Source organism: Cnephaeus nilssonii (assembly GCF_951640355.1).
Source record: "Cnephaeus nilssonii genome assembly, chromosome: 14".
NCBI lineage: Eukaryota > Metazoa > Chordata > Mammalia > Chiroptera > Vespertilionidae > Cnephaeus > Cnephaeus nilssonii.
In genome coordinates, this window is record NC_137085.1 from 4,984,912 (window position 1) to 4,998,379 (window position 13,468).

Genomic DNA, 13,468 nt, shown 5'->3' on the forward strand with positions numbered 1-13,468 from the left:
TTTAAAGATGCCCAGGGCCTGAAGGGTGCCTGGCCATGGGGGAGCTCTGTAGCCTCCAGGCAGACTGGGCTGGAATGTGCAAGACTCGGTGACCAACAACGAAAAGGAGTTGGGGGTGGAGGGTGGGGGTGCCCACTGAGGTGAAAGCAGGGAGTGTAGTGTGGCTGGGACTCGGGGACGTCCAGGGCTCAGCAGCCCTTTCCTCTCCACTCCGGTCCTTCTGCCTGGCGTGCAGTTTACTTCTTCCCTTCAACTGAAACCTTCCAACTGAAACCTACCTGTTGAGCTCAGCTTGTGTTTCCGCAACTGGATTTTTCCATTTTGATTCACTTAACAGTCTTCCAGGTTCACCTTAGGGTTTCTCATTCCCCGCAGACATTTTCAAGTTTGTCTTTTATTTCTTTAAAAACACAACCTTTAGTCTGTGGCTGACCATTCCAGCACCAGGTATTGGCAGGTTTGGTTCCGGACCCGTTTCCCTGGCTCTCCACCGCGGTGTCGTGTCCTCTTGGCCATCTTTATCTACATTCCGTTCACTGTAGCTGAAACACTGTTCATACGAGTGACTGGAGTCTAGGATGGAGGTTCCTTCCTCCAGAGATCTGTTTGCTTCTGCCTCCTATCGGGTAAGGTCACGTTCACTGAACGTCAAGGTTCTGTGGACCACAGAGGCCCTGACCCACAGCTTCGAGCTCGTGTGGGGACAGAATTCTTTCTGACCCCCTCACTCTAGGGTGCAGCCATTCTGCATCTCAGCTGTGAATCAAGGAAGGATTAGATTCCCATCCTGGCCAGCCCTTGGGATCGACTCACACTCACCTCACTCCTACAAGCCTCTGAAAACCCAGCTGTTTGCAGTCATTTCTTCCAAAGCAAGACCTTCAGCCACGCACACTGAAGAAAGACTGAATGACAGGAGTGGAGGTGTTATCCTGGAGAGGCGGACACCCTGGCTGTCCCGTCCCCCAGGCCTGCCATGGAGGAACGAGGCTGAGAGCGGTCCGAGCAGCCAGGACCACGCAGGGAGGCGGCCGGGACGGAAAAGGGGCACTTCCCCTCTCCATGGCATGCGGCCTCCTCAGAGGGCATGTCGCAGCGCCATTCCGAGTGCGGCCCGGGGGCTGGAGGGACTAGGTATCTGAGATGCTGATGGTTTTGTGTGTTTATGGTCCTTGCCCCTCAGGGTCACGTGTCTCCAGCCTCCTCCCAGGAGCTCAAGTCAACATGTGCTCAAGCTGCCAGAGTTCAAGGTTTTATTTTAAAACAATAGTAAACAATTTCATTGATTTTTCTTAAACCACCTCACACTTGGCTTGTCTCAGGCAAAATGTAAAAAATAAGGAGGGGGAGGGGAGGGGAGGGGAGGCAAATGTGGGGACTGACCAACCTTCCCCAGAAACAGGCCGCTGGCCCGGCACCTGGGATGGCCTTGGACACCGTCTTTAACAACCGGGAAAAGAAAGCACCCAAACATTGTGCTTCAGCAGCAGGTTCCGAACCTCCACGAAGAGAGGGGGGGCGGGGTTCGACACAGGTCCCGAGCAGCCTGGTTCAGTTCTAGAACCTTCCAAGAGTCTGGAAGCATGTCCACTCCACACTCCATTTCACAGAGACGGAGAGATCAAGTCCCTTTAGGAGGAGCCGTCCTCTGAGCTGGACAGTGGGGCTCTGTGCCACACCCCAAAATAGGCTCAAGGGTGCCCCCGGGCAGGTTCCCAGCCTCTCCGAGGGGGTCGGGAAGGATAAGGAATGTTCAGAGCGAAGAGGGAAGGGAAGGGCGCGGATGCCAGGCGCCCAGGGCCCCCTCCTCTCAGCCGGCTCCGTTCCTCTGCATTTTGTTCTCGTGGAGATGAAGACGAACTGCTCCCACTGGCAGGACCAAAGAGCTGTAAACAGCTTGGGTTGCTCACCCACATGTGCAGGCTCTTTTGTCAGGAAGGGACCCCTGTCTGGGGACAGGGGACCGGAGAAAGCCCTTGTGGTGCAGGGTCAGTGCGGGGAGGACACGATAGCAGCCGCCGGGTGAGCGCTCTAGGCCCTGCCCCCAGACTAGGAAACACTGAACGAGGTTCTGGAATGGCAATGTGGCAGGGCGGGCACAGGGGTGCGCCCCTCTGTTGGGCCCCAGGCCACCTGTCAGGGCAAAGGGCCTGGGCCCTCTGTAGTCGGGCAGCCAGCGCAGAGCAGGCTCTGCCGGCCCATCGCCAAAATCCTGCCTGCCGTTAACAAAACCAGAAAATAAATAGTGTGTATTTCTCACGCCCCTGGCCTGCCTGCCCTGCGAGCACAGGTGCGAGGCCCCTCCTCCAGCCACACCCCAGCGCCCACACCAGCACCTCCCACCAGGCCGGGGCTGGCGGCAGCACAGCGTGCGTCTCCGGCTGAGCGGCCCCGTCAGCAGGTGCTCCGGGACCCTGGCCGAGGGGCTGGCCGGGCCCTTTGGGCCACCTTGTTCGTTAAAATTAAAGCAAGAAAACAAAAGGCTCCACTTGGCGCCAGGTCTGTTGAGGTCTCCGCTCCAGCCCTCCGCATCCTGTCCATCCCGCACGGCATCGTGCAGGCCGCATCTGGAGGCTGGACCCAGCCCCACTCACCAGTCACTGCAGCTTCGCCCCCAGCTTGCGTTGTCTGTTCCTGCAAAACAGGGGTGGGAGTCTGAAGTGAGGATGCCTGGGGGTCCGAGGAAGGGACACCTGGCATTCGGTGGCCCCCCTAGCTGTCCCCTCCCTACCTACAGTCCCATCACAATGGGTGAATGCCACCCCAGTGACCCCAGGACCTGACTCACCCAACTTCCTCCCGCCGGCAGCTTTGCACACGCTATTCCCTCTTCTGAGAGCGCCCTCCGCCCACCCCGACTCCGGCAGGCTCGCACCCCCTCACATTCAGGTCTGTCTCCCCTGAGCAGCAGGCCCAACCACCGGCCCCACGTCGGGTGTGTCCTGAGCTCTCAGGCCCAGGGCACGCATCACACAGGGAGGCGCCTTGTTCTTCGCGGCTCCCGACTGCCGTGGCCGTCTCTCTCTCTCTGCCTCCCCAGCACACGGCCTGGCACAGAGCATGCCGATACAAACTTCGGTCAATGAAGGCCGGTGCTGGCCGTGGAGCCAGGTGACGGGGTGGGGCCAGGCCGGGCAGGGCCCTGGGACAGGACCATTCTGCGAGTCAGGTGGAGTCTGGGCCAGCTGGGGCCTCTCCGATAATGGGATTGCCTGCCCTAACCACTCAACCCCCTTTCCTCCGGATCCAGGGCTTTCCCTTTAAGCTCGTTAGGATCATTGGGACCAGGGTGCACTAGACACGTTTCCAGGCTGCTGAGACGCCCTGCCCTGCCCTGCCCTGCCCCGTGACCCCTCTCACCGCCTCCTTGGGGAAACCTCAGAGGCTCGCTCTGGAGCCTGACCTCGTCTCAGCTGCCCTCTGAACCCCGGCTGGCACCCGACCCATGGGAGCGAGAGCTCAATCAGTAGCTTCAAAGCCCAGCTTTGCACCAACTTGCTGTGCAACTGCACCTGTTTACCCATTTATGGGGCGCGTGTCTGGACTAAGCACCCTGAGAATCTCGGCTGCCGAGGTCTCTGGTCTGGGCCACAAGGGTTAAAAGCATGGCTCTGGGTCAGACGGCCCGGGTTCCCAGCCCAGCTTCCCCACCCACAACCTCTAAGTCACCCATAGTGACTCCCCCTCATCTCTGAGCCTGTTCTCTCATCTGTAGAATGCGGTCCGGAGGAGGATTCAATGCGGCAGTGCAAAAAAGTGCTTAGCTAAGTGCCTGGATCTCGGGGAGCCTCTAAGAACGGGAGCAGCGGCGGCCCCACTGAGCCAGGACCCAGTGAGAGCTGAACCCTTAACTCACCTGGCTTCTGCCCGGGTGACTGTGTACTCAAACCAGAGCACGTTGGGAATGAGGCTCGTGTCTCGAATTAGAAAGAACTCAGAGATAGGCCTGCAGAGACAGACACCCAGAACCCCAGGACCTGTCAGGGCACAAGCTTGTCATCAAGCCAGAGTCCCCCGTCAGTGCCTGGAGTCAGCCATGCGCCTTCCCCCCGCCCCTCAGAGAGTCCTTGCCAGGCCTGTGCCCCCCGGCCCCTGCGAGAACCGCAAGTGCCACCTGTGACACTGAGGCAGGGGCGCCCCCACAGTGCACACAGCTCAGCGGGACGCGGGCTGCTTTCTGAGTCCGAGAGCCTAGGCGAGGACAGAGAAGCCACCGAGGCTTCTGGGCGTGAGGAAACCCCTGGGCAACAGAGAAGCCAGGCAGACGGGGCCTGCAGCCTCAGGCCCGCAGAGGCCTGGACACTAGGGCTCTCCCAGGGAGCCCGAGGCTAGGGTAGGAAATCCTAGGCCCTCCCACTGACGGCCCTCCACCAGAGGGGCCGGGACCTGGTGCCGGGGGAGGTGGGCGGGGCAGCGGCAGGGCGGGAAGCAGTTACCAGGATGCTATCCTGGGGAACAGAGGAGTGAGGACCTCCTGGGTGAAGACGAACCAAGCGATGGCCATGAGGCTCCCAGCGAAGCCCCCATACAGCACCTGGCTCCAGGTGTGATACAGCAGGTAGACCCTGGGCCAAGGACAAAGGGAAGTTCATGAGAGCCAGCCAGAAACAGGCCTGCACAGTCCCCCACGCCCAGTAGTAGCTTCCGGGGACCTGCGGCAGGAACTCCTGTGAACACAGCCTCAGATCTACTTCTGGAAGAAGGCGGGGCGGGGGGGACCCCGACAGCGCCTCTCCCGACTCTGAGAGGGGAGAGGAGACTCGCCTCCCTTCTCCTGAGCCCTGAACTCGGGGCTGTCTGCAAGGGGCTCCCCAGGACGCTGCACAGAAGGCTGATGTGCGGAGGTGTCCCCAGAACCCTGGGCTCAGCGGGGAGGAGGCAGTGGAGCCCTGACCGCACAAAACAAGAGACGGGGACCCTTTCCCCGCCCCACCCTGCAGGCTCTGAGACTCAGGTCTACAGCGAGGTGCGATCGGGACCAAACACCCAGCAAGACCCAGTGGGCAGGGTGGGGTGGGGCTCCCCCTCCCTCCTACCTGCTGTAGGAGACCAGAAAGGCCGCGGTGAGGAGACCCAGGGAGAGCACGTGCCTCCACAGCAAGTCCAGGAACCGGGCGTTGTTCGTTTGGTGCATTCTGGGAAGACAGGCCTGTCAGATGGCCTCGGCCCCAGCCTGGAGCCCAGGCCTCCCAAACAGCTCCTGGCCCCATCCACAGGCTCCTGGGCGCCTTCTGCCCTGGCTGCCACTCCCACCCCGGAGGAGGCCAAGCCCCAAGTGGCATCCAAAGGACTCACAGTGAGTCCCTGGCAAAGGCTGGCCTGGGCCAGTCCAGGGCCACTCCAACCGGGAAGAAGCTCACCTTAAATACAGGAAAAGGAAGGAATAGACGGAGAAAAACCACATAAACTGGGAATGGCTGGAGGGCATCCCGTACTTGGTGCCCACTGTGGCGTGGGGACCTGCGGGAGAGAGAACAGGGCATGAGGGAGGCTGCAGGCCCCCCAGTAATGCCCCAACCTGGTGGACCCCCGATTCCTGCAGCCTGGGCCTTACCTCCACAGGGCCGCGGCTCCTGGACGACGTGTTTGATGAGCCAGTTGACGCCCTCGTTCAGTGCCAGGCCCCCGAGGAATGAGATCTGTGGGGAGGTGTGTGGTCAGCTGGGCCTCTGTGCCTGCTGGCCACCGCCCAGCCCCAAAGACCATGGCCCCCGACTGAATTTCCCAGCCCAGCTGGTGAACAGCCTGGAACCAGCCAGGAGCTCCACACACCGCAGGGAAGGTGGAGGCATGGAAGGGAAGGCCAAGCACCAGCGATGAGCTGGTGTACCCCCCTCCGTGGGGTGGGGGCAGTGGGGAGCAGTGGGAGGGCCTGGGGTGGGGGGGACAGACTCACTCACCGTGTGCAGCTCCCGCTTGAATATGATGAGGGTCACGAAACCGACAATGACAAACACAGGGCTGAGGCTCAGGTAGGCAAGGAGGTGGCCAGAGAGATCACCTGGGTGCGACAGGGAAAACGGGATGAGGACAGAGCATGAGCATCAGCGAGGGGCCAGCCCCGTGCAAGGTCATTAGCACGTGAGCCAGAAAGGAGGTGCCAGTAAGACCCGGAGTGCAGGGCCAGGCAGCTGTGGACACCTTGGTCAGCAGAGCGGGAGCTGGACTAACATCCAAGTCTCGGGCCTAGTCCAAACACTACACCCACCACCCTGCCAAGACAGGAACTGGAACCCAGCTTCGTCTGACCCGAGACGGGGCTCTGTACCAGGGGGCAGCCCAGCAGGCACACGGGTGCCTCTGGAGCACAGTGTTCACCGAGGCTGCCCCAGCCGAGCCCTGGGCTCCAGGGGACCTGGTATTCTCTGGCCACACACAGACTTGGGTTTGTGCTGCAGGCTCCCACAAGGGCCAAGGCCAAGGGTAGAGGCAGGGAGAAGGCTGTGTTGCCCAGTATGGACGCCAGCTGCAGTAACAGCTTCTCACTGCCTCTACTGGCAAGAAATTGGCTACCTGTTCACCACCTGCTTTTTACCATCCTAACCGGCCAGGGGGAGAGGCAGGGTGAGGACTGCCAGCCCCTATTGAGAGCCGAGGACATCACAGCCAAGAGATGAGAGCCACTTTCCCCCTTGCTCAAGGACAGGGCCGATGTCAAGTTCAAAGACCACCCTCACCATTCAAGACAGGACAGCTAGCCCTAACTGGTTTGGCTCAGTGGATAGAGCGTCAGCCTGTGGACTGAAGGGTCCCAGGTTCAATTCCAGTCAAAGGAACATGGCCAGGTGGCGGGCTCGATCCCTGGTAGGGGGCGTGCAGGAGGCCGCCGATCAATGATTCTCTCTCATCGTTGACGTTTCTATCTCTCTCTCCTCTCCCTTCCTCTCTGAAATAAATTTTAAAAAAATACATAAATAAAGACAGGACAGCTACGTGGCCACTCTGGGGTCAGAGGGCATGGTTCAGTTCCCGTGCCAGCGCTTGCTCCATTTGACTCAGGCAAAAACTCCACCTCCCTGACTCAGCTCCGTCGTCTGTGAAAAGGGGTAACTAGTACCCACCTCCTGTGACTATGTGAGCTTGAATGAGACGGGGCCTGTGTGGCACCCAGCTCGGCCCCTGGCACCCAAGACACTTCCACGCTCGGGGCTCTGCTCTCCCAGCAGCTGGGAGAACCCAGCGTGGGAAATGGCCCACGCCACCAGCCTGGCCTCACACAAGCAGCAGGGAAGGGGCCCACACCGGGCGGAGCCCAGACTCAGGCTGAAGAAATGGGCACACACCTGGCCTCACCCACACCTACCCAAGGCAGGGCTGGCTCACGGGCTGGGGCTGCCACGGGCCGGCTGGGTGACGCGGGGTGAGCCTTCCCCTTCCTGGACCCATCACTTCACCCACACAGTGGCCTGGCCGATGCCAGCCCTGAGATTCTGGGTCTCTCAGCCGCCCAGCTGACGCCCAGAGCACCTGGCCGTGAGGACAGGGCGGAGCCGGTGTCCCCAGACTTTTGGCCCGCTCCACGACCTGTCCCACACCAGCACTACCCTGGGGCCTTCCTGCAGATGCTGTGCCTCTGGCCTCGCCACTCTGCTCCAAGCCCCGCCATGGCTCCCTCTGCCTTTGGGGTAAGTCCCACCTCAGCCCAGCTCACAGGGCCGTCCTAGCCCTGCTCCCCTCCCACCCTCTGCTCCAGTTCCAGGGACCGCACTCTAGTTCCCTGAACACGCCGTGCGCTGTCCTACTTTGCAGTTTCCCCACCTGGGACGCTGCCTGGGTTAAACTGAGCACCCACCACAGTGGCAAAGACCCGTCCCTGCCCCTGCGGAGCCCTCAGGCTGGCGGGGGAGCAGGAATAGGTAACCGTGCGCCGTTCGTGACATGCCTGTTGGTGTAGATTCAGGCTGTGTCTGTCTCTCCCTCTGCAGGTCCCATAAGAGCAGGGACGGGGTCTCTTTACACTACACTCGATCCCCCAAGCCCAGAACAGCACCTGGCACTTAACTAGCTCAAAAATAACGGCAAATGAATGGGGAATGGATAAAGGAAGCAAGGATCAGCGTGATGAGGGGTACAGAGAAGTACAGGGGCCCACAGAAGAGTTAGCAGGGGGCTAACATTGTGGGATTCCCCCAGGCTCAGCCAGTTCCCTCCTCGGGCACCCCCAGTCCTGCAAACGGTCCCTCACCACGGCCAGCTTCCTTGTCCTGGCTTGTTGGAATGTGAGCACTCAGAGAAGTCATGAAGGTGCTGAGGCCTCAGCCAAGTCCCTTCCCCTCCCCAGGCTCCGGTTTCCCTCCTGTAAAATGGGTTTTTTTCGTAGCCCAGGACGGCGGGGACTGATCCGCCTGTCCTCCATTCTAAACCCAGAGCTAGACCAGGGCCTGGCACTCGGGAGGCGCTCAATGGATACCGGCTGAGTGAATGGATGGATGGAAGGGCAGGCAGGCTGGTAGGGCCCAGCACCTGGCAGGGCCACCCTACCCCCAGTATAACCCAGAACACCCAGGGTCAAAGTTCTCTGGCAGCCAGCCCTGGGGCCCTCAGCAGGGCCAAGTTCTCACATCTCCACCCAAAAGAGCAACATTTGACCATGTCCTTCCTAGGACAACCAGGGCTCCATGAGGGGCTCCCGTGATACCCAACCATCCTACCCAAGGAGGGGGGTGGGGTGGGCTGGAGAGGGTCCCGGGAAGGTGGGCTGATATGAACTGCGGTTATTTACTGAATACGTCCTGTGCGCCCGGCACCCTACCCAGCCTTTCTCACGCCCCCAGTTATTTGATTCTCAGGCCACGAGAAGGGAGGCACGGTGATTAGTCCCACTTTAGAGCGGAAGTAACTGGGGCACAGACAGGTGAAGTCGCTGGCACACGGCCTAGGCCTGAACTGGAGCCCAGACACCTCTGACCCCAAGGCCCAAGCTCTGCCCCACTGGACAACCCTGTGCTTCTAGAGCCGTCTGATGGGGAGCTCCAACAGTCAAGATGCTGGGGGCTCCCTGCCCCTTACGGGCCCCCTCTGTGGCGGGGCAGCGCCCAGCTCAGGGCGTGGCACACCACAAGTCCTCTAACTGCGAGCAGCTGCCGGGCCTCGGCCGCACACTTCCAGCGACGGGGAGCGCTCTCTCTCGCAGGCGACCCACATGCACTGTCTGAAGGAAGCAGGCGCTCCCTGCACGCCGGGGAGGGGGCCCGGCCTCTCTGGCTCCGGGGAAGGCGGGGAAGAAGGGCCCAGGTCCAGGCCAGTGACCCTTGGCCGCCTCACACAGACCCCCCGCCCCACTACAGCCCACCCGCGCCCCGGAACCCGAGGGAGCACCCCCGCCGCGCAGCCGCAGAGCGCCCGAGCGAGCCTCCCAATTTCGCCCAGCTCATCGCCGCACCACCGCGCGTGCGCGGCGCGCGCCGGCCGAGCCCCTCCATGGCTCACTGTTTGACAGTTCCCACCCCGACATCCCGGCGCCCCCTCCGCGGGCTCGCGCGAGCCGCAGCGCCCGGGGCTGGGGGGCCGGCTCCGGGAAGGTGTCCTTAGAGCCGGGGCCGCCTTTTACCTGCAGGATATTCGACGTGGGTGAGGGTGACCGGCCGCCATGAAGCAGGGAGCGAGCACTGTCCGTCCGCTGCCATCTTACCCGGAGACCGGGCTTCGCCGAGCAGCCAATGGGGTGCCAGGGGGGTGGTGGTCCTGACCTATCACGCCAGGGAGGCGCCTCGCATCCAATCGGAAGCCGGTACAGGTAGCGGCGCAGCCATTCAGCGTGCAGGCCGTAGGGCTGGTCCCAGCGGCGAATCAGAGAGCAGGGCCCCTAGGAGCTTGTGAGCCGACCAAGCCGGCGTCCAATCCGGGGCGAGCACAGGTAGGTTTCTGGCCAATCAGGGAAGAGGAGGGTTCCAGCACAAAACAGAGAGCAGAAGAGCCAATCAGAAGGTGAAGCCGGCTCCCCAGTGTGGGCAGGACGGACCAATCAGGCCTTAGTTTGGGAGGCGTGTTGAACTTTGGTGGGAGCTTTGGTTTGGCCAGGACTTGCACCGAGTGAAGGCTTCCCCGGTAACCCGAGCCCGCCCGGAGCCGAAGGGACGTGGGCGTCCGTCGGAGCACGTGCAGGAAGCGGGGGGCACTATGTCACGATAGGGCCTGGGTCCACTGCCTTTTAGTTATGAGTAAACTGAAACCCAAGCCCCCAGAGGGCACTTACTCTTTTCTTAAGTGATCCTAGGAGTGGGAGCTTAATTGAAGTGAAGAAAGGCTCCTTCTTTCTTTCATTCATTAACAAAGATTTGTTGATTCAGTCACATTTGTGCTGGAATCTTGAGAGCATTTAAACCGGAAGCCGGTTTTCCCAAAACATTCCTTTCAGTAGCCAGCAAGCCCCTGCACAAACAGCCACAGCTTTGCACCCACCTTTCCCTCTCCTACCCCCGCCGCCCTCAGGCTAGCCTGACCCACTCCTGTCTCCTAGCCTTTCACATGCTGTTGCACTGCCTGGAGAGCATCGCCCCCCTTTGCCCCACTTCGCCTTGCCAAGTCTCGCTCAAGTGTCAGTTCTCACTTGGAGGTTTCTATGGCCAGGTGGGGGGCCTCCACTGAGCCCCTCTCCCGCCTCGGCACTGACCACACTGGACTGGAATCGGTTCCTTGTCTGTCTCTCCCAGTAAGCAATGGTTCTCTGACTTCATGGGCACCAAAATCGGTTTATAGAAAATGCAGATTCCTGGGTCCCACTAGGGCCTGAGTTACAGTCTGCATTCTTATGTGCTTTGGGTTCTAATACAAGTGATTTCAGCCATGCCTGCAGAAGCCCAGGGTGTCATGAAGACAGGGCCCAGGCCAGACCTAGAACAACAGCCTGATAAGTGACGTAAATGCTTGGTGAGAAGTGAAAATAAACCCGAATGGCTAGCTCTGCAAGACGGCAGGACAGGTGAAGCCAGGACTGTGGCTCAGCTGAGAGGGCTGGGGGATGATGCTGACTCGAGTCCACCAGCGAGCCAGGAGGACTCCCCTGGCTCCCCTCAACTGTGCTCAGCTCCCCACCAGGCCCAGCCTGGGCTTGTCTGGGTCAGCTGGCCCCATTTCCCTGTCACCTACCCTCAGCTACCTCAGGCACTGCCATTATTAGCTTCTGAGAAGCAGGAGGTGTGAGGAGAATGGGCTGTGAGTTTCCCAGAATAGTCCCCTGAGACAGGGCAGCCCTCTCAGGCCTGGCTGCATTGCCCCTCCTTGGTTAGGGACCATTTCACTGATGAGGCCTAGAGAGGCAGAGCCCCTGAAACCCAGGCCTGTCTGATTTCAGAGCCCTCTAGCCTCAGGGGGAGCATTCCAAGAAGAACTATGGATGAGCATTCCAAGAAGAACTATGGACAGAGTTATCCAGGATGGGGTTTTCCTGGCAGAGGGAACAGCATAAGCAAGTATACTGAGGCAGGAGTGTGGCTGGATGAAATGGGCAAGAGAGAGTGAGGTGCTGGGGAGAGAGACGGGGTACAGCAGGGGCTTGGCCCCCAAGACTTTGAGAACCACTATTAGTGGTGAGGACAGATGGGAGCTGTGAAGGATGGGAGTGATGTTTGGTTTGGTTGTGCTTTTTTTAAAAAAAATGTTTTTATTCATTTCAGAGAGGAAGGGAGAGGGAGAGAGAGAGAGAAACATCAATAATGAGAGAGAATCATTGACGGGCTGCCTCCTGCACACCCCACATTGGGGATCGAGCCCGCAACCTGGGCATTTGCCCTGATCAGGAATCGAACTGTGACCTCCTGGTTCATAAGTTGACTCTCAGCCACTGAGCCACACTGGCTGGGCTGATTGTGGTTTTTTTTAAAAATTAAACATTCATACATGAAATTCTTGAAATTGAATGTGATGAAATTTCACAAACAAAACACACCTTTATAAGCAGCCCCTAGATCAAGAATCAGGGCCCCAGCCCTAACCGTTTTAGCCCTAACCGGTTTGGCTCAGTGGATAGAGCATCGGCCTGTGGACTGAAAGGTCCCAGGTTCGATTCCAGTCAAGGGCATGTACCTCGGTTGCGGGCACATCCCCAGTAGGAGGTGTGCAGGAGGCAGCTGATCGATGTTTCTAACCCTCTATCCTTCTCCCTTCCTCTCTGTAAAAAAGCAATAAAATATATTTAAAAAAAAAAAAAAAAAGAATCAGGGCCCCAGCCCTAACCAGTTTAGCTCAGTGGATAGAGCATCAGCCTGCGGACTGAAGGGTCCCAGGTTCGATTCTGGTCAAGTGGGTGTGCAGGAGGCAGCTGATTAATGTTCCTAACTCTCTCTCCCTCTCCCTTCCTCTCTGTAAAAAATCAATAAAATATATATATATATATTTTTTAAAATATATTTTATTGATTTTTTACAGAGAGGAAGAGAGAGGGATAGAGAGTTAGAAACATCGATGAGAGAGAAACATCGATCAGCTGCCTCTTGCACACCCCCTACTGGGGATGTGCCTGCAACCAAGGTACATGCCCTTGACCGGAATCGAACCTGGGACCCTTGAGTCCGCAGGCCGACGCTCTATCCACTGAGCCAAACCGGTTTCGGCAAAATATATATATATTTTAAAAAGGAATCAGGGCTCCAGAAGCCCCTGACACCCATCTATTCATCCCAGGATGACCACCATCCCTACATCTAACACTGTACATTAGATTGGTCTGAGTTTGTACTTTCTATAAACAGCATCCGACAGTATAGGGTGGGGCAAAAGTAGGTTTACACTTGTATTATTATTTATTGTACTAGAGGCCCGGTGCACAGATTCATGCACTGGTGGGGTCCCTCGGCTTGGCCTGCGCCCTCTTGCAATCTGGGACCCCTCGGGGGATGTCAGAGAGCCGGTTTCGGCCCGATCCCCACAGGCCAGGCCAAGGGATCCCACTGGTGCACAAATCCATGCACCAGGCCTCTAGTATGCATGTAAGATCTTTGGTTAATCTCTTCCTGCCCTCCCCCTTCCCTCTGAGATTCATCAGTCTGTTCCGTGTTTCCATGCCTGTGGTTTCCACTCCTGCATTGAGCCTCTGCCCCCTGGTGGTCAGTGTGTGTCACAGCTACCGGCCAGTCGGCCAGTCAGCCAGTCGCTCAGGCTTTTATATATAGAGATTATTTTCCAGATGAACTACTGTAAACATACTTTTGCCCCACCCGTATGTACTTTCTGTGTGGTTTCTTTCACTAGCATTGTGTTTGTGAGATTTATCCATGCTGTGGCCTCTAGCTGTCATTTGTTCACTCTCATTGCCATATGGTGTTCTATAGTGCGAACACACCGTTTATTTTCCATTTGACTCTTTAAAAATTTTTACTCTTTATTATTGAAAGTCTTACAGATGACACCCTCCTCCCCACTCCCACCCCCTCCATTTGACTTTTAAAAAAAATATATTTTATTGATATTTTTACAGAGAGGAAGGGAGAGGGATAGTTAGAAACATCGATGAGAGAGAAACACCGATCAG

The 13,468-nt window shown here is 58.5% G+C and overlaps 1 protein-coding gene across 1 annotated transcript; it reads right to left on the minus strand.

Annotated features, from left to right (window-relative positions):
• Nucleotides 1–1,239: 1,239 nt before the first annotated feature.
• DOLPP1 (dolichyldiphosphatase 1) lies at nt 1,240–9,689 on the minus strand. The gene is made up of 8 exons (XM_079789670.1): nt 9,551–9,689; nt 5,901–6,001; nt 5,555–5,639; nt 5,361–5,460; nt 5,037–5,135; nt 4,437–4,565; nt 3,857–3,946; nt 1,240–2,634 (listed from the first exon to the last, which is right to left on the minus strand). The coding sequence occupies exons 1-8, from the start codon at nt 9,624–9,626 to the stop codon at nt 2,598–2,600; spliced, it is 717 nt and encodes a 238-aa protein (XP_079645796.1). The 5' UTR covers nt 9,627–9,689; the 3' UTR covers nt 1,240–2,597.
• Nucleotides 9,690–13,468: the final 3,779 nt, after the last annotated feature.